This window comes from Episyrphus balteatus, chromosome 1 (genome assembly GCF_945859705.1).
Source record: "Episyrphus balteatus chromosome 1, idEpiBalt1.1, whole genome shotgun sequence".
Classification (NCBI taxonomy): domain Eukaryota; kingdom Metazoa; phylum Arthropoda; class Insecta; order Diptera; family Syrphidae; genus Episyrphus; species Episyrphus balteatus.
Genome location: NC_079134.1, coordinates 138,877,060 through 138,903,149, shown reverse-complemented (window position 1 = coordinate 138,903,149; position 26,090 = coordinate 138,877,060). Strand labels below are relative to the sequence as shown.

General features: G+C 31.3%; 1 protein-coding gene across 2 annotated transcripts in view; it reads left to right on the top strand.

Moving 5' to 3' along the window:
- Positions 1–26,090, top strand: part of LOC129906855 (uncharacterized) — a 270,576-nt gene that overhangs the window by 40,062 nt on the left and 204,424 nt on the right. For both annotated transcript variants that reach the window (XM_055982806.1, XM_055982807.1), the window contains exons 2-6: positions 2,536–4,742; positions 10,186–10,279; positions 10,496–10,606; positions 15,967–16,045; positions 16,125–16,254. In XM_055982806.1, coding sequence (XP_055838781.1) covers positions 2,858–4,742; positions 10,186–10,279; positions 10,496–10,606; positions 15,967–16,045; positions 16,125–16,254 — 2,299 coding nt within the window. In that variant the 5' untranslated portion in view covers positions 2,536–2,857. The remainder of the gene's footprint in view (positions 1–2,535; positions 4,743–10,185; positions 10,280–10,495; positions 10,607–15,966; positions 16,046–16,124; positions 16,255–26,090) is intronic.

Here is a 26,090-nt window from a genome sequence, read left to right as displayed (position 1 = left end):
GACTTTTGACTAAATTTCTTTATTTTTTTTGTTAAGGAATCAAAAATAAAATGAAAAGTATTTAAGCTTTTTTAAAAAATCACTTTTTTATATTAAAATTTTCTTACATTTTTCAAAAAAAAAACTCTGCATATTAGAAAAAAATATGAAACAGTTTTCAAAAATTTTATTTTTCAAAAAAAAAAAAAAGAGTGTGTGTACACATGTACACGCGACTGAAGTTATACTTCTCATTCAGTATATATAAATGAATTTCATTTGATATTTTTAATTTCTATTATTAAATTAATTAATCCACACTTCGTTTTTTACATTTTTATCAAGTAACAATAAATTAATTCTTTCATCCTCCTTGCGTCCATGTAGTTTTCAATTTAATCTGTGAAATTTACTCATGTTGTGCGGTTCAGAACGTACGGTATATGCTTAACGAAAGTAAACAAATTGCGCATAAAATATGCTATATGGTAATTTTATGAGGATTGTGTGTGCTTCAGCACTAGAAGTAGCAATATGCAACTTGCAGGGTTGCTACAAAGCTCAAAAGTGAGCTGAGCTCAGCTCGCAGCTCAGCTCAAATTTTGAGCTAGCTCACTTTTGAGCTAGCTCACTTTTGAGCAAGCTCACTTTTGAGCTATGTACCATAGCTCAGCTCATTTGAGCTAAGCTGAAAGTGAGCTGAGCTGATGGTTGAGCTGAGCTGTTGGGTGAGCTGAGCTGTCTTTTTTTATCATAAAAAAAAAATTCCGGTACAATCCGGTTTTTCGACTTTTTTCAAAATTCCGAGAAAATCGGTTTTGAAAGTTGGGGTAAATTTTTTTTTTCTAAAAATCCCCGAATCTTTAAACGCTCCTGGAAGCTACACCACTTTAGAGCAATTTTTGGGAGTGATGCCAAATGATAGCTTGTGTCATGGGCCTACGCTTTGCACATTGTCAGATTTTTAAAAAATCGCCTTCCATGTTAAACCGCCACATCATGCCTATTTTTTCAGAATCGTGCCTATTTTTTCTTTACTTTTAAGTTCTCCCGGTTTGAGAACGCGTGGACCTACAGGGATGGGATTTGTACCCAAATGTATGTTAAAGTCCCCGCTACCTTTTGGCATCAAAAAATTTTATTTTCATTTTCTTCAAAATTCCGCGATATAGGCGTTGGAACGCTTTGATCTAGAGACAGGGGAGTGGTGCCATATGAAAGCTTATATTCTCAGCTACCCGATAGTGGTATAATCCTGTTTTTCGATTTTTTTCAAAATTCCGAGAAAATCGCGTTTGAAAGTTGGGGTAAAATTTTTTTTTGAAAAATCCCCGAATCTTTGAACGCTCCTGGAAGCTAAACCGCTTGAGATCAATTTTTGGGAGTGATGCCAAATGATAGCTTGTGTCATGGGCCTGCGCTTTGCACATTGTCAGATTTTAAAAAAATCGCCTTCCATGTTAAACCACCACATCATGCCTATTTTTTCAGAATCGTGCCTATTTTTTTTTTACTTTTAAGTTTTCCCGGTTTGAGAACGCGTGGACCTACAGGAATGAGAGTTGTACCCAAATGTAGGTTAGAGTCCCCGGTACCTTTTGGCATCAAAAAATTTTTTTTTAATTTTTTTCAAAATTTTGAGATATAGGCGTTGGAAGTTGGGGCGCTCACTTTCAGCTCAGCTCAAATGAGCTAAGCTATGGTACCTAGCTCAAATTTGAGCTGAGCTGTGAGCTGAGCTGAAATGTGAGTTTTTTGCAACCCTGGCACCTTGCCACATGGAAATTACCACATGCAACTTGCCACATGTAACTTGCCACATGCAACTTGCCACACGCAACTTGCCACATGCAACTTGCCACACGCAACTTGCCACATACAACTTGCCACATGCAACTTGCCACATGAAACATGTAACTTGCAACGTGTTGTGTGTTTTATGTTTGCCGTACTGCGGCGTACTGCATTTTTAAATACTAAAGTACTGCCTACTCTAAAGGTGAAACGACAGCCCTGCTACCCAGGGTGATCGCGTCATAATCCCTTTGACATTCTTGTCAGTAAATTTTCATACCCACCCTCCCATAAGAAGTATAACTTCAAAAAATTTCTTTTAAAATGCGCTTCTATCTCGAAAACTTGACGTCAAATCTCATTTATTTTTGCTATATACAAGAAAAAGGTAGCTGCAATATTATATTTTGTATTGCCCAAAGCATTTTTTCTTTGATATTTGCACAACCCGACAATTCTTTCAAATTAAAATCTTTTTCTTTTCCTTGTTGAACCTTCTCAAAGAAATTTTATATCCTTAACTGCATCAATATTTTGTTAAATTATTCCTTTGACATCCAAACTCTAGATAATAAATGTCCAAAAATAGAACTCCTCTTCAACTATTGATTAAAATAACACAGAACAAAAGTATATCATTTCAACAAATAAAAAAAAAACAACTATTTTCACTCAACCTTGCAACCAATTATGTACATATATTTGCATTGGCTCCACTTTCATTTTTTTTTACCTTTTTATTCTTCTCTTTTTTTCTTACAGAGAATATATTGTGTCAAGAGTGCTGACAGCATTGTCGAAACAAAAGAAACAACATTCCCAACTACCTACAACAATCTACAATACATGCAACTCCTCAACTCAGTAATCCCTCCTGCCACCACCACAGCAACAGCACCAAGTCATTCCAAACGATTGCCATCTCAATGCGAATAATGTTGACACGAAAAAAGCCAACAAAAAGCAATTGGAAGCCAGCAGCTAGAATGGCAACGTTATAGTATTAAATTCATAAGCGTGTTTAGACAAAAGCTTACGTACACACATCCTGGCAGAGAAAGTAAGCTATGCCAGAGCAACTACAATGCATGTGGCAATGATGAAATCCGATAAAGCAGTATGCACAAACGACACCATGGAAGAGGACCTAGGCAAAGCCCTAACGTACGAGGCAATCTTCACCACGCTCATCGAGAACAAAGTGTTGGCAATGAAACGTGACTGCGAGGAACGAAAGCGTGCCAAACGACAAAAGCGCAAGTCGTTCGGCAGAATCCTTTTTAGCAAGAAATTATTTGGTAGCAGCGGTGGCAATGGCGGAACTGGGGCAGTGGGTGGAACTGGAGGCAGGAAATCCCCATCAGCTGAGGAACTTGACGTAGAAAAGGGTGCGCTACCAGATGATTTTGAAATCAATGTGACTTCGAAACTTTCCGACTGTCACATTCACGACGAGACGACACATTCAAAAACCAGCAGCAGCAGCAAAAGACATCATCATCAGCAGGAAGTCGAAACCTCCTCCGTCGAGCGGGAGCCATCATCTGGGAGAAGAGGGAAGAACGCCACTATTAAAATGCAACCGCAACCAATTCCCCCGGGCGATGACAGTCTATCGAGCAATGCATACAATGACAGTTTGAGTCTGTCGGAGAAGAATGGAGTGCGGAATCTTGTCGTCGAAGTCCTCACCCATCACCATGACGCACGACTTGCCTACGACGATGACGCCGTATCGATAGTGGACCAAGCAGCACCAATCTCACTCAACGACACCACAACGGTGGACCAAAGCATTGACGCCATTTCGATAGGTAGCAATAGCAATGCTGTCGATGAACACAACACTTCCACAATGGCTGACGATAGCCTCACATCGATTCGGGACAGTATTGAGAGTTTATCGTTCCCTAGCTCACGCTGCACGGTAAGCGTGAGCGGCTTTGGAGCTAGCGGCGTTTGTCCTGAGATCACTGTGAATCCTAGTTGCTTAGACAGCGCTTCCTTGATATTCGACAAGAGACGCGCGAAGCGACTGCGAATTTTAGAAGCCAAGTCAATTAGTGCCCAGTGCAGTCCGATTCTGCCGCGGCACGTCAAGCCAACCTTATCGACGCGAGTGTCCAAGTTCTCCTCTGCCCATACTCAAACCCAGAACAGAGGAGTGCCACATCAAGTATCATTTTCGAACGACACAGAAACGGGCCGAACCGAGCACGAAAAATTACTGATTTCCCGTCAGAATACTTCGGAGGATAGTGCTAATTTAACAGTTAGCACACTTTTGAACGAGGCCGAAGAAGCACTCATTGCCAGTAGCTCATCAAAGGACCACCCGGCGGCGGTGTCGGCGGGTAGACGATCCAAAAGCACCAGTCTTTTAGTTATTTCGAGCAAAGATAATTTAAATAAGCAATCACTTAGTAGCCGTTTAGATAGTAACAATCGTAATACAGTTAATCAAATATTAGCACCTGCAGGCCGTGAGTCCTTTGTAGCATATACGACAACGTCGTCGTCAAATTATTTTCCTGTGATTACAACGACAACAACAACAACAACAACAACAAAAACTACTGCAGCCGTAGCAGCGCCGGCGAATTCAATACAAACTGGAAGTAAAAATGCCATCGAAATGGTAACAAATTGTGGTATTAATGGAGGAATGACAACGGGGGATGTAATCAATAGCAATGGCAATGTTAATGGTGGTGGAAATGTAGTTTATATTAAAGCGGAAGCAAGTGACTTTGTTCCGGCACCATCGTCGGCCATTGTGCCGAGTGCAATGCTACCGAGCGACACAGCAAAGTTGCATCGAATGACTTCGACATCGACTGGGTCCAGTGTTGCACCGACCGGTTGCTGTGCAACCAAATCCCGTGACAAGGAGAAACGCTATAAGCCGAGTTGGCCATCGGGGCAGAGCGGAAGCGATGATGAGTACCGGAAGCGTAAGAGAAAATACAGTAAGTTTTTTTTCATTTTTTTTTTTTTTTCATTTTTTGATTGGCTTTGTGGTATTGTTACTTTTTTTTCATAACAAAGTATGTATAAGTCGTCCTAATCCTTTTAGGTGAATTTCAGATGTATGGTTGTTAGGGAATTGGTAAAATTTAAGAGAACTTTTATAGACATTTGTGGACTAATTCAAGTCGTTGTGAAGGATTCTGTAGAATCTATCGCACTTTTGATGGAACTGCTTGAATTTGAATTTAATAACTTCAACTAGATTATCAGTAAAATCGTAGAAATGGATTATAGGAAGGACTTCTTAGATGATTTTCAAATGACTTATTCAAAGGACATTTGTTTTTTAATAATGACACTGAGGTTCTGCGTAAAGAAATATATTTTCCCCGCTACAAAGTCAATAATCTTGGGTCCATTTCTGGAAATCATGTCGTGAAGGTTCTTCTTCTTGAATTCTTCGTAAATTTAGAGCAATTCGGGGAATGCATCAAGTCCTATAATGTTTATAGTATAAACTGTCCAAATTTTGAAGCAGCCTTATGACTTTTTTTTTCCGAAGAAAAAAAATGGCGGAATTAAATTTTTGTTAAAATGATGTGGAATTCATCAAATGGAGTTGATAAAAACACCATAAAAATTAAAATTTTGTCAGAACTTACATTGAATGCTTAAAAGTTTATGCAACTTGCTGATAGTGATGAAAAAAATATCACGCTTTGGTTATTTAAAATTTAAAGTAAAAGCTTTAAATGATAGTTTTTTTTTTTCATCACTATTCAATTAGAATCAAATTGGGTTTCGATAAGATATGAATCAATGATATCAGAAAATAAAATAAAAGACTGGGGAAACCGACGAAGTTAGGAATACCAGAGTTATGCGCGACAAAATTATGACCGTAAAAGTTATGAAAAACCAAAGTCATGAGAAACAGAAGTTATGAAAAGCCGAAAAAAAGGAATTTGTTCTAATTGTATTTTTCGACAAAACAAATTGACCACCCTAACATATTATTATAGAGGCTTTAAAAAAAACTCTTTTATGAGCTAATTATTTAGTAGAAAAAAAAATTCTACAAATTGGGTAAGGACTTTTGGACTTCCGGTGTTTAGAAATCTGTCGAAATGTGACAAAATTCTTTTTGACAATATTTATTCATTTTAATAGACTATTCGGGGAATTCGCAACTATTCTGCCCTATTAGGACTTGAAATTAAAAAAATGCAACGATTTTTAGACACACCGTACACCCCTTAAAATTATGGGTTTTTAAGTTTTTTTTTTTTCAACTTCCTCAAATTTTTTTAGGGTGTACGAATACGAATAAAACTGACACCAGATTCAAATTGAGCTCATTCAGATATGCAGGGTGTCCCACAGTCACCGCCCCAAATGAAAACCATGGATTCCTGAGGTTAATTTAAGTCGAAAAACTCAATCAAACCCGATTTTCTTAGTTTTTTAAGTTGTTTTCTTCACTTTCATATCATTTAAAAAAAAAAAAAAACACGTTAATGAGTATTAATTTTTTTTTCGGTTAATGTTAAAGTCCAGTTTATTGTCTTAAAAAAAATAAGAATATTTTCATAAAAAAGACTACTGAAAGAAATTAAAAAAATAAACAAACTGAGTGAATTAATTACAGAATTAATTTGAGTGAATTAAAACTTTTTTTGAGATCTAGGTATCTATTTATTCTTTTCTCAACCCTCTACTGCATGAATTATGATCGAAGTGATATAAAATTTTTTTTACAATTTTTTAGCTTTATTAGGTGTTGAAAAAAGGTATTACATAGAAATTTTTATTTTTTTACATATATATAAATTTTTGGAAACATAAACCATATATGGGTTAGTATGCATTCAAGGTATGTTTTATAAAGTATGTTTTTATTACAATGGACTTTTCTTATTCATGGAATTTATTCAAACTCTTTCTTTTATCATTGAAGCAGAAGAACACATTCCATTTTCTACACATTGTGTACGTCTTCAGTCCGCAAATTTGACATATTGGCGGATATGCCAATATTCAGGGATATGGTCGATGTTTCCAGTTGGCACTGAATTCAACGGCTTTTGCCCTTGGTTGTTGTGAGTGAATTGAAGTTTCGGGATAAGATGGGAATGGACTTCCGTGACTTGTATAACCCCATCCCCTTTGTTTTGTTCCATCTCTGCTTTGATCACCTGCCAAAGTTGAAGGTCGTCCTCTTTTTCGTGACATTGTAGGTTTTAAAGATTTGCATATAAGTGCTCGGAGATGGCTTGTTTGATGTTGAAAAGAGCCAGAATCTGAAGCTAGATTATCATCACTTAGAAAGCCATCACGAGTTATAGCATTTACACTAGACTGGGCCAAAAAAATAAAATATTTTTTTTTTTGAAAGTTACTTCGAAAATCTTGTTCAGGAAAAAAATTTTAAGAGGTCTATCATCGGTGTTTTTTATTTTTATACATGATATGATGTTTTACAACAGAACTGCTAGACGATCAAAGTAAAAAAAATTTCTGTTCATTTTTTCTTATATAAAATTAAATTTCCTACAAAAAAGATCTTATTGAAAATTTTCGTCAGACGAGCCGTATTCGAGTAATTAAGCTTTTTAAATCGAAGTGTTTTTTCAATTTGACTGTTTCACTTTGGAATTTTGTGATGAGCAAATAAGTGAATAGAAAAATAAAACCTCGACAGATTCTTATAGGAAATTTAATTCTCTACAAAAAAGGTCTTGTAGTAATTTTCCCTAAATTGAGTTTTGAAGAAGTTATTCACGATTTAAATCGAGAAAAAAATTAAAAAATCAATTTTCAATTTCAAAATTTTCTAATTCACTGAAAATTCAATATTTTCAAATTAGCAAGATGTTTTCTTGTAGGGAATTAAACGTTCTATAAAAAGTTCCTTGGCAGCAAATTAATTGCTTTAACCGTTAAGAAGATATTCGTATCAAAACCAATGAACACTGATTTCAATAGTTTTCTTATGACAAGTATGCATTTGCGATTTGAATACGATTATCTTCTAAACGGTTAAAGCAATTAATTTGCTGCCAAGGAACTTTTTATAGAACGTTTAATTCCCTAAAGAAAACATCTTGCTAATTTGAAAATATTGAATTTTCAGTGAATTAGAATTTTGAAATTGAAAATTGATTTTTTAAATTTTTTCTCGATTTAAATCGTGAATAACTTCTTCAAAACTCAATTTAGGGAAAATTACTACAAGACCTTTTTTGTAGAGAATTAAATTTCCTATAAGAATCTGTCGTGGTTTTATTTTTTTATTCACTTATTTGCTCATCACAAAATTCCAAAGTGAAACAGGCAAATTGAAAAAACACTTCGATTTAAAAAGCTTAATTACTCGAATACGGCTCGTCTGACGAAAATTTTCAATAAGATCTTTTTTGTAGGAAATTTAATTTTATATAAGAAAAAATGAACAGAAATTTTTTTTACTTTGATCGTCTAGCAGTTCTGTTGTAAAACATCATATCATGTATAAAAATAAAAAACACCGATGATAGACCTCTTAAAATTTTTTTTAACGGCTCAAATTTTCACCAAATTTTATTTTCATCATCCTGAACAAGATTTTCGAAGTAACTTTCAAAAAAAAAATATTTTATTTTTTTGGTCCAGTCTAATTTACACACTTATTTTTTCTATAGAAAGTCTTCGACTTCATTTTACAAAAAAAAATAAAAATCGTACAAAAATCAATAATGTATGTCGCCAACGCATGATAACCCATATATGGTGTTTTGGAAAAAATGCCAAAAAAAGACAAAAATTATTATAAAAACAAAAAACAAACTTCGTAAACATATAAAAGTATAATAAATACATACAAAACTTATTTTTAATTGGATGCAACTTACTTGTTTATTACAAAAAAAAAAACACCGGAAAAGTACATACTTTTATTCACTGATTTGCACTTTACACATGCTCTTGAAACAATGAGTTTATTTCAGAATCACGACTCTCTTAATGATAATAAAAACCGATTTATTATACAAAAATAGACGTAGTTTTATTATAGTTTTTTCTTTTTGACATTTGGTGCAATATAACGGAAATTAATCGATATGAAATCGATAAACCATATATGGGTTGGTATGCGGGAGAGGGTTAACCACAAGAGCTCAGAAAAAGTTTTTAATTCATTTGAACTAATTTTGTATTTAAAATGTATTTTTTTTATAATTCACTCAGTTTGTTTAATTTTTTAATTACTTCACAGAGAAAAATAGACGACATAAAAAAGAACAAAAACAATAAGACTTCTTTATAGTTTTCATCCAAGAAGGAAACCTTATTAAAACAATCGGGTTTTCCTTATTCTTTTAAAATCTGCACTTGTAGGGTTTTGAAAAGAAAAGAAAAATTAACTTTTCACTCAAATTTTTAGAAGATTTTCTCTATAAAAATAATAAGAAATCCTTATAAAAAAAACCTTATTAATCGTTGCTTTTAATAAGATTTCCTTTTAAAACATTTGGGCAGTAAAACAATATGGCAATCTGTTAGTTTTTAGGTGGTCATATTTTTCTCTGTGTTTCAGTATTCTTTTTTATGAAAATGTTCTTATTTTTTTAAAGAAAATAAACTAAGCTTTAATAAATAAGCGAACAAAATTAATACGCATTATTAACGTGTTTTTTTGAATAAAATGATGAGATTGAAGAAAACAACTTCAAAAACGAAGAAAATTGGGTTTGATGCAAAATTGCGAAGAAATGGCTGTCTGCAGAAAATTTTTTTTTTGGGATAAACTAAAAATGTAATAAATTCTTGATTGGTTGTAAAAAAAACCTTTCAATTTAGACGTAGTTTGGCAAAGATAAATCCAGTTAAGTTAAAAGAGAGCAAAAATCATAAAAACCGTCATAACTCGAAAACGGGACGAAAACGTGAAAATTACCTCTTAGGTTTTTCGACTTAAAATTACTTCAGGAATCCATGGTTTTCATTTTGGGGCGATGACTGTGGGACACCCTGTATAAACGAAGGTAGGGCCGGTCAAAAGTACTGAATACTTTTATTTTTTGCAGGCAGGTGTAGTTATCTCAATTTTTACTGAATAAAGTTATTACCAATTCCAACCAACAACCGATTCAATGATAGATCCATACCAAACCAATAGTTATAAATAGTTTAACGATACCTAGTGTAAATATAAATAATAATCATTTTCAAATAAACGTGTTTTCAATCATTCCATCAAATAAAGGACAAAATTTATTCTCACTCAAGGCTATATCAAATTGCACTAAAAACTCATTTTCATTTATTATATCAACCGCACATCAATTCGCGTATTGCATTTTACAAAAAAAAAAAGTACAAAAAAAAACAACCGATCAATATTATTGAGTATATAGTAAATTCACATGAATAATAACATTTGTTATCTCTCTCTCTTTACAGAACGCCACCACAGATGCTCAGATCCAGTATTGGTTTATCCCTCCCCGAGCGGCTTACAACATTGCATCCTAAGTATGCCTCCAAATCAGCCCATGTAAGTACTCTAGTACACCCCATATAACATAACAGCCCATTAGGAATTAACCATATTCGCCTTTGGGTGCCAAGCCAAGTGGTGCGGTGCGGTGGTGTTTATGCGGTGGTTCCTGGGCAATGCACGCGCTGTTGTATTATTGGTTGTGTAATTTAATTGCACACACAAAGCTAATTATATTGTTTCTCTTTTACATGTGTTTTTGTACGCGCGCAGTCAATTCCATTACAATGAGGACTTTGTTTACGACATGACGCTCCAAGTGGAATCGGACAAGAACGACGACCTTCAGGAGATAGTTCCAAGCAGTCGCAATCGCAAACATCGGTAAGTCTTTGATGGGAGTTAAATTAGTTGTCTTAATGTGTGCGGGGGTTAGGGTGCACCTGTGTTTGCCAGATAATATTTTGACTTTTCGACATGTTTTAGGTTGTGGGTTTAAGGACCCATGCAGGATTTGTTTTAACTTGACTTCCAAATTAAAATGGATTCATTGTTTCTTCAAGTAGATTGGTAGTTGGAAGTATTTTTTTCTCTTGATTAATGTTTTGTTTGGATGGAAACTGGTGTGGGACCAAGGATTTAAATTAATTGAAAGTGATTTGTTAATTCTGTCGAACATTACCCTGAGTTCAGTAATTAGAATAAAAGGTAAAACGAAATCAATCTTGAAATAGGAAAAGTTTAGCTATTTAAAAGAAATTAGTTAAGTTTTTTTTTTTTTTTAATCTCTGAAAGTTTTTTAAGGAAATGGGGATAAAAGTTTCAACGTTAATAGATTTTGTTTAATGGCTAAGCGATTTAAAAGTTGTTATCTAAGATTGTGCATGCGAATGGTATTTATTTAAGATGAAGGGCTTTGCGCTTTAAATTTAAAAAATGTTAAATTGTCTTAGCATACGCAAAGTAGTACACCAGTGTTAAATTTGTAGGGCAAGGTAAGTGCTTCAGTTATTTCCTAGGATTTTCCTACAGTTTCCTGGCACTCAAAATATATGTACTTGAGCACTGTTTGACTTATTCACCTACCTGCTTACGTTACGTTGCGTCCATACAACTTATTAAATGATGACTTCGGATGTATAGGTTACACAAATTCATCTATGTTTGCTTTTTGGTCTTTGACGACTTATTTTGGGGTAAGATACCAACAGATACATATTAATATAAGGTTTGGTATTTGCTGAGAGATACAGTAGAGTGCAATGAAAAACAAATAAAATGCACGACTGGGTCGCACGTACTTGCTCTTGTAGCTCAAAGCATCTTTATCTTAAATATCTATTGGAAATTTAAGATATTGTGGAGAAAAAAAAAAATAAAAACAAAAAAAAAATCGAAAGTTAAAAAAATTCAATTTTTTAAATATTTTTTGAAAAACTTTTTTTTTTAATTTTTTTTTACATTTTATACTTCAATACCTATGTTGTCTGTAAATTTTGAAAAAATTGACTTATGCTTTGATGAAATATATGAACTTAAAAAACATGTCAATTTTTGAAAAACGGCAACGCCATATTTCCGCTCTCGGCATTTTTTGAGAAAAACTAAAAATGCAGTTTTGTTGTCAATAAGAGTACTGCGCACACCATATTTAAACGAAATCGTTAGAGCCGTTTTCGAGAAATTTGAAATACCTATAAACGTTATATGGGAGATATGCGTTAAATTGGAGAAATTAAAAAAATAAAAAAAACGGTCCTAGGGAATTACGTAAAAATCATCTGTACCAAGTTTCAAGCAAATCCATTAATCCGTTTAGGCCCCAGCTCCATGTACAGATGGACGCACAGACGCACAGACCGACGGACGGCATAACGAAAACCACTTTTTTGATCTTCTCCATCATCGTAATGTTGGTTTTGATTAAAACCTCGATTTTTTTTTTCTACACGAAACCAATACTTGCCCTATAGAGCAAGTAAAAATTAACTATGAAAAAACTTATATCAAAATTATTTATATTGAAATTTTAACATCTTTAAATGATTTTTTATGCCGCTTCTTACAAATTCCATTTTGTTTGTTTAATACAGTCAAATAAGGAGAAAAAAAGGGGTAAATCTCGGAATGAATGTTAGTAGACATTTTTTTTGCTCAATATCTTCCTTTTGCCATTCTATAACATATCTCAAAAAACTAGAAAAATCTCAATTTTTCAAAATTAGCAAAAATAGGCTATGGTCTTATATACACATATGATACATGATTTCAAGGTATTTTTTAATGCTGATTCAAAAAAATCTAAAATCAAGACAATTTGACGTCTCTGGAAAAAGTTATACCTGTTTTTCATCTGTCAACTCATATTATTATAACAGTTGCAAACTTACTGCCGAAAAACCCTTAAAAGTTATGGTAGATGAACCAAATTTTGCATGAAGATTTTAGAATCCATCATTATTAAAAATCAAAACAATCCATTACAAAAAATATATATAGGTACGTACGAAATAATGGTATTTTTTGATGGAGGGGCAAATTTTAGGATATGCACTAAAGAAGATTCTTGTTCATCTTAGGAATAAGTGCAAATAGGCTAATTTTTTTATTTTAATCTTTGTTTGGATATTCTTTAACTACCCTCAAAAATCTAAAAAAATCTCATGTCTGCAAGTCCTAAATTTGGAGGTTAAACTAAGTTAGGTGCAGACTTAAATAAATTAGCAAGAAAAGTTTAAATTTGTATATGTATACAACATAAGCGACATGATTTAAGGGTACTTTTTAACACTTATTCCATAAAAACTCACAATAAGTCAACCTGACCATCCCTGAAAAGTAATGCACCTTATTCATGTTGATCTGACACAAATATCTGAAGTGTTGTTTTTCAATTTTTTAAAATCTGCACCATATCTTCAAACCAGGAAAATTAGGACTTGCGGACATGAGATTTTTTTAATTTTTGACATAAGTTAAAGCAATCAATTTGATGCCAAGGAATTTTTTGTAGAACGTTTAAGTCCCTACAATCTTGCTAAATTGAAAATAATGAATTTTCAGTGAACTGGGAAATTTTTTAATATATAAGAACAAAAAACGAATTTTTAAAGATTTTCTCGATTTTTGGACCTCAAATATTTATTCAACGGTTAGATAAACGAAAAAAGTTTATAAGTTTATTTTTTTGACCCACCCTAATACCTACTCCAAAATCAGAGTATAGAGAAATAGATTAAACAAAATTCTTTATGACTTTTGCCTCTAGAAGGCGCCAAAAACAATTTCATACAACACCATGTAGCAACTAGAGGGCAAGCAACAATATATTATTTTTTAAAATCAAGATGCATAACTTTGAAGATTTGATGCTACAGATGAATAAACATTCATAAATTTATAAAGATAAAAAAAATCTAAGTAGTCTTCGTTGATTTTAAGTAGCTTTTTTTCTCAGTATAAACATACAATAAACTGCCTACAGTTTATGATACTACCTATCTTAATTGTGCAATGAACTTATTTGACCACAATTTACTTCCATCTTCATAGGAGTTTTTGCTGATTAAACATGTTATAATCCGAAATTAGTAGGAATCTTTAATAAATGTTTGTTGTATTTGTGCTTACTTGCACCCCTATTGTGTTTGATAATTCCAAGCTAAAGGTGTTAACATTCTTTTATTTTCTCTACTCATCGATGAACTATGTCATTGGATTCGATTATAATAAATGTCACTGAAAATATAAATGAGTTTTCTTAACATAAGTTATGTGTTCGATATCAATGTCGATTTTTCACATCTTCATTACAACGCCGTAACGAAGGTGTAGAACAAAATTTAGCCCAATAAGAATTTTTCCGCAGATTGAGGTTAAAAATGTCTAAAATTACTGGACTATAAAGTTAAACAAAATCCAATATTAAAGTATTTTTTTATGAAACAAAAAGTAAAAGACTCGATTTCCGTTTTTAATTGAGCTACAAATAACAATTTTAAATGAAATTTTCCGAAAAAAAGTTAAATTCTACTTGGATTTACCTTTTTCAACTTTTAAAAGTACAATATTTCATAATAAAAGATATGCAAAGCATTGCTTTATAAGCCGTCTAATAGTCTAATCTAACTAAATTTAAAAAAAAAAATAAACAGAGAATAAATCACAAAATAAGTTTCATACTTAAAATTTGTTAACATAAATATTAAATAATAATAAAACAAAAATATTAGCTGTTTTTTATTTTCCTCGTGATCCAGATCAGATCATTGTTTAGCAATATTAGCATTACAACGAAAGCAGGATTTTGTTTTGTTATTGTTTGGCAATTAAATAAAATGGTCTGATCTATATCACGACGAAAATAAAACACAGCTTTTATTTTCATAATGTGACTTTTAGTTTAGTTAAAACAAAAAAAAAGAATTTCTGCAAACAATCTTGAATGGTCATCATTAAAGTACATTTGATTAGAAATAATACAAGCAAAATACAAAATAGGAAGAAGAACTGCATATTTCACAAGTGCTTTTCTTTTCAAATATAATGACTCATTTGAAAATGAAAAACTTGAAAATCTGATGGAGTTATGGGAAAATCTAATAGAGACTCCTAATTGATTCTTAATTAATAATTTCTTGAATTTTTTTTTTTTTTTACTAAGAATCCTCAGAAATATTTAAAAAACTGCCAAGACATGGTTTGTCTTAGGTTTTCATAAACAAAAATTCTCAATTGATAAATTCGGAATTGACCATTAAATTTTGTAAAGGTTTTTTTATTGGTAATAGGTGTCAATAGCTTTAATTTTCACATTGATTAAATAAAGTATTGCATGGACCATTGAATGTTTTCAATGAAAAAAAAGTTACTCATACGCCACAGTGACCATTTTATTTAATAAAACTAATTGATTTTTACTAAACTTCTATGCGGAATTTCATCAATTATTCAAAAATATGTCTTCTAACGCATATGTAGTTTCATTAAAAATAATTTAGAAATAAATAGAATTCAATTAAAAAATAAAAAGAAAAAATTGCAGCATATTCTATATTTTTTTACTGGTATTTGACTCTTTCAAACAGAGATGGATTCAAAATTTTCCAAAAAAATAACATAACAAAATTAAACTTCAAAATGTCTCCTACAGGAATCTTCAAATAAAGACTGATTTTTCTGCTTTCAATTAAATGTCATTTTGTCATATTGACACAAGTATATTTATTTATTTTTTTTTTTTTTTTTCAATCAGTCATAAATATTCTCAATGTACCATAACTGCTAATTATGTAAAAAAGAACACCACACATATACACATCCTACCAGAAAAAAAAAAACAATTTTCTTTCCTTATACTCATTCCATCATTTACTTTTGACGAGCGTAGATACATTTATCTTAGCCAAAATGAAATTCCAATCCAAGCACATAATAATGTATAGTATCTAGTTATTTAGGGGCTTCAACCGTCAACCCAGAAGCAGCGCACAGTTAAAGTCATGATTGATTATCTTCTGTTTATCTAACTTGACATTCAACATTTTTTTGTTCGTCTTCATTCCTCCCCATCGATTCGTATCTATGAGCTACAGACGAATAATGAACACATACAAAATAAATCTATTTTTCCTCATGAAACCTAGAAATAAAATTGACTTGTCAATTATTTCATTTATATTTTTTGACATTTTTCTTATAAATTTATTTTTAATGCAAATTTCTTCTCTTATTAATTTTTCCAGACATCATAAACACAAAAAGCGACATCGTCATAAAAAACCAAAAATTCTAGTTCATGATTTAGATACACAAACGGTTAAGGTAAAACAAATTTTTATTTTTAATTAAAAAAATTGAGAAAATTTTATTAAATAAATTTTAAATATTTTTTTAATTGGAGGTGATTGATCCGGATGATCTTCCTCAAAGAGCTCGCTGGACTATCATAGCCACAGCATTCCTCCTACTCATAATGTGCCTAATGCTAGTTGGTATAACACTACGAATGGCACCTATCATCGATGATATGGGTAAGTGCATTAAAAATATTATATTTTTTATCGAAATGAAAAACGATTTTCTCAACCAAAACGATACGAGCGAGTCTATGTTGCCAGTAATCCATTAAAAACAACATCAAACACGTCATTTTTAAAACCAAACACAAAGTGTAAACAAAAACATGGAAAATACTTTCCATTACCGTATATTTCCCCCAGTGATTTTTTTTTTTTTGTGTTTGTCATTTCTATCTTCAAAAATATAAAACATACAAGATGAAAATGAAAAAAAAAAATTTGTAAACAAAACCCAGATACAAATGACATCCGTGAAGAAATTGAAAAAAAAATATCTACAACCTGCAACGAAATAAACAACATATAAAAACCGACCGCATGCAGAAGAGGAGATACACACTAAGGACCTACGACGACGAAATATAATTTTTGTGGAAGAACAGGGGGAGAGAATGTTTTCTCAAGGATGGATTCTCCTCGTAGTAGTTTTTAGTTCTGCCCCAAGTATCTCAACAAACTGACCTACATTCCAACCAAAAACAAAAGCACGCGAGTAAACTCCCGCCGGCGTAGATACTCCTTTTTTGTATTTTTTTATATTTCCAAAGTGCAGTAGCATTGCTAAGGGATGCTACTACCCCACTAATTTTTTTATATTTTGTTTTTGTTTATTTTTTTTTATATATATTTAACATCATGGAAAATGAATAAAGTATTTAGCTTAACTTTAAGTTTATTTATTTAAAAAAAAAAAGTTTCCTAAGGCTAAGTAGTGTCCTTGTTGTAACAAAGGAGCTTTTTAGGCAGGAGAAAGTAACACAAAAGCTCTAAATATCCTAAAAATATGCAATGATTTTTTGATATAGAAACTTTTTCATCCAAAGCTTAATTTATCTACGCAAAATCAACGAAACTTTGAGCTTTTGTGAGAGGAAAAGCTATTATTCCAGTTTGGTCCTCTCTGTGTTATTTTTAAAAATTTTCCAGGACTGTTATTAACAGAATTTTCAAAACATTTTTATCAACAAGTGAATAGAGAAGATTATGTATTATTATTTTGTGTGAATCCAACGCGAACTTTTATCATTTAAATTTAAGAAGAAGCTTGTTGATTGTGTGTTGTGGTTAGTTTTGTTTGTTTTTGTATGTTTATTGCTTTCTTATACTCTCATTTTATTTCTATCTCTCATCTCTCTATCTCTCTCTTTGTATGTTTGCTTTTTCCCAAGGGTTATAGCAAGAACGGAACCAAAGTCAATTTCCATTGTGCGATATACTCAACCGGAAGTCAATACAGCAAACGGAAGTTTGCAATGGTTGAGCTAATGTTTTGATATTCTACCAACACACACTAGATTTATCGATACAGACATTATTTGATGTTGTACTTTATATAGTTTGTGTAGTTTATCTAAGCTGTTTAAATTCCTTTGAGAGTGACATATTGGAAACAGAGAGATAAGATAATGTTTAAGATGCTATCTACAAGATTGTTTTGAAATTTATTGAAAGAAATTTTACTTACTTTCTGTTGAAATAAGTAGTTGAACACGTAGAATGACTACACTCTTGGGATAGTTTTACTTTGAGTTTATTGGCTAAGCTAATGTGTAGTTATACAGGGTGTCCCGGGATGAGATAAAAAGATTTTGAGGCATGATTCTTGGGTATAGTCTAAGAAAAAAATTGTTCCACAGTAACTCTCTATCTGCAAAGTTGATACCCTTTAGAAAACGCTTACTTAAGTATGCCTTTACTCATGTTAATGTTAATAACTCTTTTAATACTTATGATAAAAACTTTATTAATGTCTTGATTTTTAGAAGAAATTCTATTCTTTGTACCTGCATTTAAAAAATGTTTTTATCTTTTTTTATTGCTGAGATATTAATTTTTAAATGGAATAATTTTTTTCGTACCCATGATAATTTTTGACTTTGGGGCCGATTTTCTTCGATAAATGTGTTATAATCATAGTGTTTTATAAATTTATTCTTATGAAGAAAACAATAATGAACAAAAATGTTTTTCACAAGTTTACCAGAAAACTTATAGATTTTATGATATTTGGGAAAACCTGCACCAGGTGAAATCTCTAAAAAAATGTGTTTTTTTGCTTTAGTCAAAAATGGGAACGAATTAAAAATGTATTTCTGTAGTTTAAGTTCATAAATCATAAATCGATTTATTTGAAATTTTGAAATCTGAAGCATGTATTTATTAGCGTTTAAATGCAAAACGGATATTTTTTACCAATAGAAATATATAAGATTAATCATTTAAAATCATTAATTAATTTTTTGAGTAAAAATTAAAGTTAATGAGTTTTGGTTGTCAGCCCAAGATATAACGGTGGATTTTAAATCTTTTTTTTAATAAAAGATCTGAAATTTGAAATATTGAGGCTTTTGAACTCTAATTTAAAATTCTCAATATGAGTTTTCACTTACATTACCGGTCAATATAATAGGTTCATGTTCAGTTCACTCTACAAACGATAAAGAATCGATTTTTCTACCCACAGAAACACGAGAAAAAAGTTTTAAATGTTGCATATTCAAAGATAGGTAACTCTTTTTCTGACTTATTTATGAGAAAGAAAGCAGATTGAAAACTATTAAAACAATAAATTAAATTAAAATTTGTTAGGCCACTTTGTACCAACTTTTCTATTGTTTTCTATGCTGCTTAAAAACTAGCTAACTACACTGAAGAAATAAAAGTTCTTATATGATTTTTAAACAACTTTAGAGGTTATCAATTCGTTTTTTGTTCTTTATTATGTTTGTTACCTCATAACTTTTGACTGGGTGAACCGATCCATAGAAATCGGTTTTGTTTTTTATTGCTTTCTTGCTTAGGACTTGCGAACATGAGATTTTTTTTAGATTAGCACTAATTCCAAGATTGTTCCAGGATGTTTTTTAGTGAATATCCCAAAATTTCTCCTTTTCTCAAAAAAATACCATTTAGATATAAATGTTTTTTGCATTGCATTGTTTTGATTCTTAATGATAATGGATATATGAGATTTTTCTAGACTTTTGAGGTGTGTTATAGAAATGCCAAAACAAAGGTGTTGAGCAAAACAAAATTCTACTAGCATTCATTCGGGGGTTTACCCCTTTTTTCACCTTATTTGACTGTATTATTTGTTATTCTGTTGAATAGCTAACTGGGTGATCTTTCTTTATTAAAAAATTCAATGTTGTTATCTGATTGTTAATGAGCCTAATATCTTTGTTCGTCAGACAGTTAACTGACTATACTGTTTATTAGAAGATTGAATAATCGGGTCTTAGGAGAAAATTTTTTCGGATTTTTCAGATCTAAATTCAGTATTGAAAATGGCCCAAATTATATTTATACTTCTTTTGCAATGTTGGAAAATGAAAATTTAATTTTTGAAATAGAAATTTCAAAGGGATTAACAAGAAGCACAAAATTGTAAAACATTTTTGTCATGCTATAAACTATGAACCTACAGTGAATTTCTTTGAGTGAGAAATACAACTTCAATCGAGTGTACATTAATATGGAGATGGGAGCTTAAAAAAATTCGAACAAAATAGCATTAAAGTTCAAAGAACGAACAAAGCTATTTTATGTCACCTTTTTATAATTTTTTATATCTTTTTATAAAATTTAAGTATTCTGACATCAAAAATGCTATATCACATTATGGCCTCTAGAAACTTAAACACAAAAATATTTTTAAAGAACCTATTTTTGTAAAACTCCGATAATTTTTGTCATCAGATGCTTGTTAATTCTTATTTCATATTCAAATACAATTACATTTATTTCTTTAAAATTTTGTTAAAAACTCTTTAAGATAAGTAAATTATATAGTAACAAGCTTAGCGCTGCTGGCTATATACATTTTTTCTGGAATACACGGTATCTTTTAAAAGCTTTTACCTTTAAAATTTATTTATCTGTTATTTTTGAAACTAAATCAAAAACTGTACTGTAACTAGGGTACCCAAATTTATGACTCGCAACTAATAACCGAAGATGCAGGTAAAGCAACCGGTTACATGTAAAATATTTTTTTACTATTTTTGGTTTTGGTGACTCGATTGGTCTATGTTAGAATTGGTGTCATAACAATTTTATTTTTAAACAATGTACGTCCAGTCCATGTGTGATTGTAAAAGGTTTGGAAATGTGTCAGTGGAATCCATTAAATAAGTAAATTTATAGCGCTATGGGTGCATAAATCCCATCGCATACTTAGTAGGTTTACTAAGATAAAAGATGTGGGCATTTTAAACTAACCAATTTGTCTTTTTTTTATCATTCCATGTTTTCAAATTTGATGTTTGTCTACAACTAAAACCATTAAATGTAACTTTTTCACTTTCATACAAAAACTAGATATTTATATATACAAATCACTACTGCAGCAGTTAATTTTTTTTTCTATCCAACACCGTTTAATATAGTCATTAAAGCCGTTTTGTACGAATATTCTCTTCGTAGCAGCATTTTTCACTCCCTGATGACTAAGCTACATAATTGCTTCCGGTTGCAAAAAGCTTCATTTTATTTTTAATTTGCAATTCCATTCATCATTATGGTGTGACGAAAGGAAAAGGCGGCAAATCTTTACCACAATCACACAGTAATACACACACACACATTCAGATAGATACATACATTTGATAAGTAGATACATATAAGCACAGAGGTAGGATGTTTAAATGGTGCATTAAAGGTAAATTGCAAAATAGAGTTCCTATTCCTATACAATGTTGGAAACCGTTCCGATGACTCTTGAACCTCAAGTCAATTAGGCGGCTTATTAGAAATTTCGGTTTTGTGGTTTAAATTAGAGTTCTAATGGTGAAATTGTGTAGGGTCGACTGCTTTCAAATATTATACGGTTGAAGGTATCTGATAACTGTAATAAGCTACTTATAGTTTAATATGAAAATTTAAACATTTAAAAAAAGCAAAAGTAGGTATATACAAAAACATTGTACCTTCAAGGCATAGTTATCTTCCAAAGAATTAAACCATAACTTAAGTCTTTATGTAGGTATTTTGTAAAAAGTACAAAAAATGTTTTCTTGATTTCACATATTTTTTATGAAAAAAGCGAACAAAATTAACTTTTTTTTCTTTACACATCATAATGTCAATATTTTTACATGACAACATATAATAAATTTTACATCATTTGAAAGCTTATTATTTTAGCTTCCAATATTCATCTCAATCATGTTTCTATGACATCTAGAAAAAAAAGTCTGGAATTTTTTAAATGCAATCAATTTATCATCGAAAAAAAAACAACTTTTTTTTTCTTCCATCTCGATTTGGTCCAGTTTTTATACGAAAACCTATATAATTTTTACTATTGGAAAGCTTATAAATATTATTAAGGGGTTATATCTAGTTGTAAGTGCGAAAAAAACGTTCTTTTTTGTTGATTTTTTGTGAAGAGGCATTAAAAATATATAAACATAAAGAAAACATCTATATAGATATAGCAAATTTTATGTATTAAAAGGATTCGATGTGTTTTAAAAATAATATTGGGTTCCGTTTTTTTTTTAAGTAGACAACCTCCAAAAAAGGTGTCTGGCGGTGAGCAAGATATCTCAGACCCAAATCACTTAAATTTTTAAAAAAATCGGTTTTTTCACGAAAATTTACACTTCAAAGTTCGAATTAATGTCAAAAACCTTATTCCTTCGTTCATTACCTGACAAAAGTATCTAAGAAAAATTATCTGTAAAAATTTCAAGCCGATCACTCCAGCCGTTTCGGAGAAATTTTGCTCACCGACTTTGAAAACACAGTTTCGAGAAAAACGCGTTTGAAAATTTTGGGAACCATGTAAAAAGTCTTCACAAAAACGTATTTTCTCGGAAACTAATTGCTGTAACAATGTGAAATTTTCGGACATTATGTTCATTTAAAATATGCAAAAAAAAAATTAGATTTTTTTCAAAATTACAACTAGGTAGGGGGTTACTTCATCAAATTTCTATGTGCTATAGGTAAAAAGTTATAACGTGTCAAAAAAGAGATTATCCTTTTACCACTTAATCCGAATTCACTATACGAAAAGGTTTGAAATTAAGAACAAATATAGTCTATTATTATCTGTCAATAATTATCTATTTACTGTATAAATTTCATTTATCTATCTTGCAAAACAAAAAGATATTATTAAAAAAACTATTGAAAACGGTAATAAAATGTAGTGCAAAAAAAATTTGCTTTTCCCGTTTTTTTTTGGTTAAATATCATTATTATAAATGCAAATTATTGCACATACATCCGCATCACTGATACCTATTTGAGATTTGTTGAATACTTGGAAAAATTCATAAAAATAAAACAAACATTAAAAAATACCCCTAAAAAGATGTTTTTTCAAAAAATCATATTTCCAAATTTTTTTTGTCTTGGAAAAAATCCGTACATTTTTTTCATTTTTCAATGGCATCTTTGAAATTGTCGAAAAAAATTATACTTAACCATAATAACCATTTTTTTGGTTACAGCATAACATTTCAGGTGAAACGGGAGAAAAGGACGTCACTTTTTCGTAAATGCTAAGAAACTATGAAAAAGTCCCTTAAAAAAAGTTCTCTTAACAATTAAATATGTCCATCAACTTTTTTATATGTCAAAAAAACCTTGCAATTGAGTAATAAATTATATTCTACACAGAATTGTGAATTGTTCATCGAGAAAATATAGCTTCTCGTCTACTTTAATGAATTGGGATCAACATGTTTGTAATTCATAAACCAATTTCGAAAATTAAACCTGTTGGCTAAATTGGACCCCTTTTGCTTCAATACATCACATTGTTATAAAATCTGAACAACAGAATCCATCTATTCAATTGAAGTCACCCATAAATTTTGTCACACAAAATGTCAATCTGCTTAGGCACACAGCAGCCACAGAGCCAGTTCTGTGCAAAATTTCAAGAATCATTTCCTGGTCTCAACTGCTAACATTAAACCAGAGTTCAAGTTCCTGCATCATTCTCTTTTATTTCCAAACATCAACTATGCAATGCCAGCGCCAATAATATTGAAAGACTTGACGTTATTGAAACTATAGATATGCTCATAGGCATTATAGAAACTAACAAAAGCAAGTATAGTGTGTTGGCTCCTGCAAAGGATTCAAGCAAAAAAAAAAACCTATTTACATGTCATTCTTCGAGGGCATCATTGAAAAACTTCGAGGTGCTACTAGAGTAGGAGTCATGCAACAATTCCTCTTAAAACACACACACATACACACACACATACACACACACATCCACACTGACATGGTAATTTAATATTTTACGAAAATTTTATAGTCTGAAGCTATGTTATGGCAAAGGCTGGAAATTCTCTTCTCTATTTTACTGTATATCATGCACCCAGGACATTCCGTTCCAAAGGATTTGCCATGTAAGGTACTTGTCCTTCATATAACGTTGCGCTCGGCTCTACAGAAAATGTAAGCGGCTTCCACAGATGCATAGCTGAGTGATTATTGTTCAGATTGCTTGGGACTAACTGCTGAATATACATAAAAACATACACAATCACACACTTGCAAAACCGCACCAGGAGTTGAGGAAAATTCCCTTATCCCCATCATCATGATTCGTTGTGGGGGTTAAAAAAAGAGGCTATGGGCTATGTATAGTTATGCACAAAAGCGTTTCTAACTCGATTGCAACGCCTCTTTCTTCTGTTTATATCCTTCTGGGATGTCATTTTATCATTTTAACCTGCCTGCTCGCTCATAAATGATGTTGGCCTACTATAATACCCCGCTCACACCGTTTCTCTCTCTCTCTCTCTTTAAAGTTAAGTAATGATGAGGATTTGCGTTGCTGCTATACAGAAGGACCGCGTTCTTCAATAGAAAACTACTAGAATCCTTTCTCTGGTATACACTCTGCGCTTCGTTTATGCATAAATCTGTAATGTCATCTTTATGTTAACTGAAGACAAAAAGAATGCGCGAGTTGTGTGTGTCTGTGATGCAGCTTGCATGTTTGTTATTTTTGTTGTTGTTTTTACTTTGTCTTAATTAAAATTTAATATCTTTTTTGAAAAATCTTCACCATTTCTTGCTTTAGCAAGGAAATGGAAAATGAATATTACATCGTGTTGTTGTGATAATGGAACGGTTTAAGTTTCGTGCTTTGACAGTAAATGACAAAAGACAAAAAAACAAAACACAGAGAGGCAGCACTGTGCGATGGCATTCTGTGCAACTTATAAGTTTACGCTAAGGCTTCTTGTGTTTTGTGACTTAACAAAGCCATAACGGTGGCATGGCGTTGCCATAAAAATGGCTAACAGGAGAGACAGAGATTTTTCGGAGGATTCTATTTTATTGTTTTCTTTTCTTTCATTTTTTTTTTTATCTTGTGTTGATGATGATAACACAAAAGAAAGAAAAAAAATAATAAACTTTTCATGAAAAGATGAGGGCAGACTGAAATACTTGAAAAATATATATATTCTTTAAGAAATTTTTTGTTTGGAGTAAAAATTTTTAGCAAAACCATATCAGTCAGTAAATGTTGTTGGCATGTTGAAGTGATTTTCTGTTTGTGATATGAATTAAATAACACACAATGGAGCTACTAACGAGGTTTAAAAAAAAAAAAAAAACATTTATCTGTGTTATAAAACTATGAAAGATTCTTTTCATTAATTAATTTAATGGAAGAGATTTTTGAGTTTTTATTATTAATTTAAGGTTTCATGCTTCTTTACCTCTAGCAAATAGTAAAAATAATAAAATAATAATACTATTTGAAAAAATGAATTAATTTGTACACTATGGCGTATACGTACTTTTTTCTATGTTTGAAAAAAAAGCATCAAAAGTATAGTTCCTTTACCATAAACAAGAAATTAAATTAGAACGCAAAATAAAATATAATATTAATTCTTCAGTAGGTATACTGTGTTTAGAGAAATTATTAAAATATTGGTCAATCAAAACAAAATTTTAGATTTGTAGTCTATTTAGTCTGATAAAATATGACACTACTTACATACATATGTTTTTGTTTTCGTTTTCCTCATTGATGCCGTTGAAAGCATATTAGTAGTTCGATTCTGTAGCAGAGCAGAGACTCATCGATGCTGAATTCAGTGTTGGCAACGGTTTTAAAAACTTGGATCAGATTTTTGAGATATTTGTAAGACATACGATCTTAGATCGGGAAAATACTTAAAGTTTTCTATAATTTTCGGGGTTATGAGTAGTTTTTTTTGTTAAAATTTGCATTAAATGAAATTTCAGTACAAATTGGTTTTGATATTTCATGATATTGACGTAATATGAAAAGTTTATAATATGAATAAAGAACCTTATATCTGAAGATTTTTAAATGATTGAATAGCGCTACAAAATACACGTGTTTAACAGAATTCGGTCGAAATAGCTTTCGTCCAATGCAAACTTCGATTTATATAAAGTACTCAAAATTACAAAAATTTTGCGAACATTTCTGAATTTTGAAAATCTTGACCTAAGATCTAATTTTTTGAAAGCATGACCTAAGTTGTTACTAATAAATTTAGCACATTCAAATTGTGTTGCCTTTCTGCTACAAAAAAAATTAAAATCTATCACTCTGTAATTTTTAATCATTAAAATGTATTAAAATCAAAACGAATTAAAAACAACTAATAGAGCGAAATTAAAAATATTGCATTTATTTTTTACTTGCAAGTTTAGAATTCGTAAGTAAAATAGAACTGGAAATAACAATAAGGTATGCCTTAACGATGATGGAGTATGCTAAGACAGTGTCTGTCACTATCTCAAGCTAACCTTACTGGAGTGATTTCCTT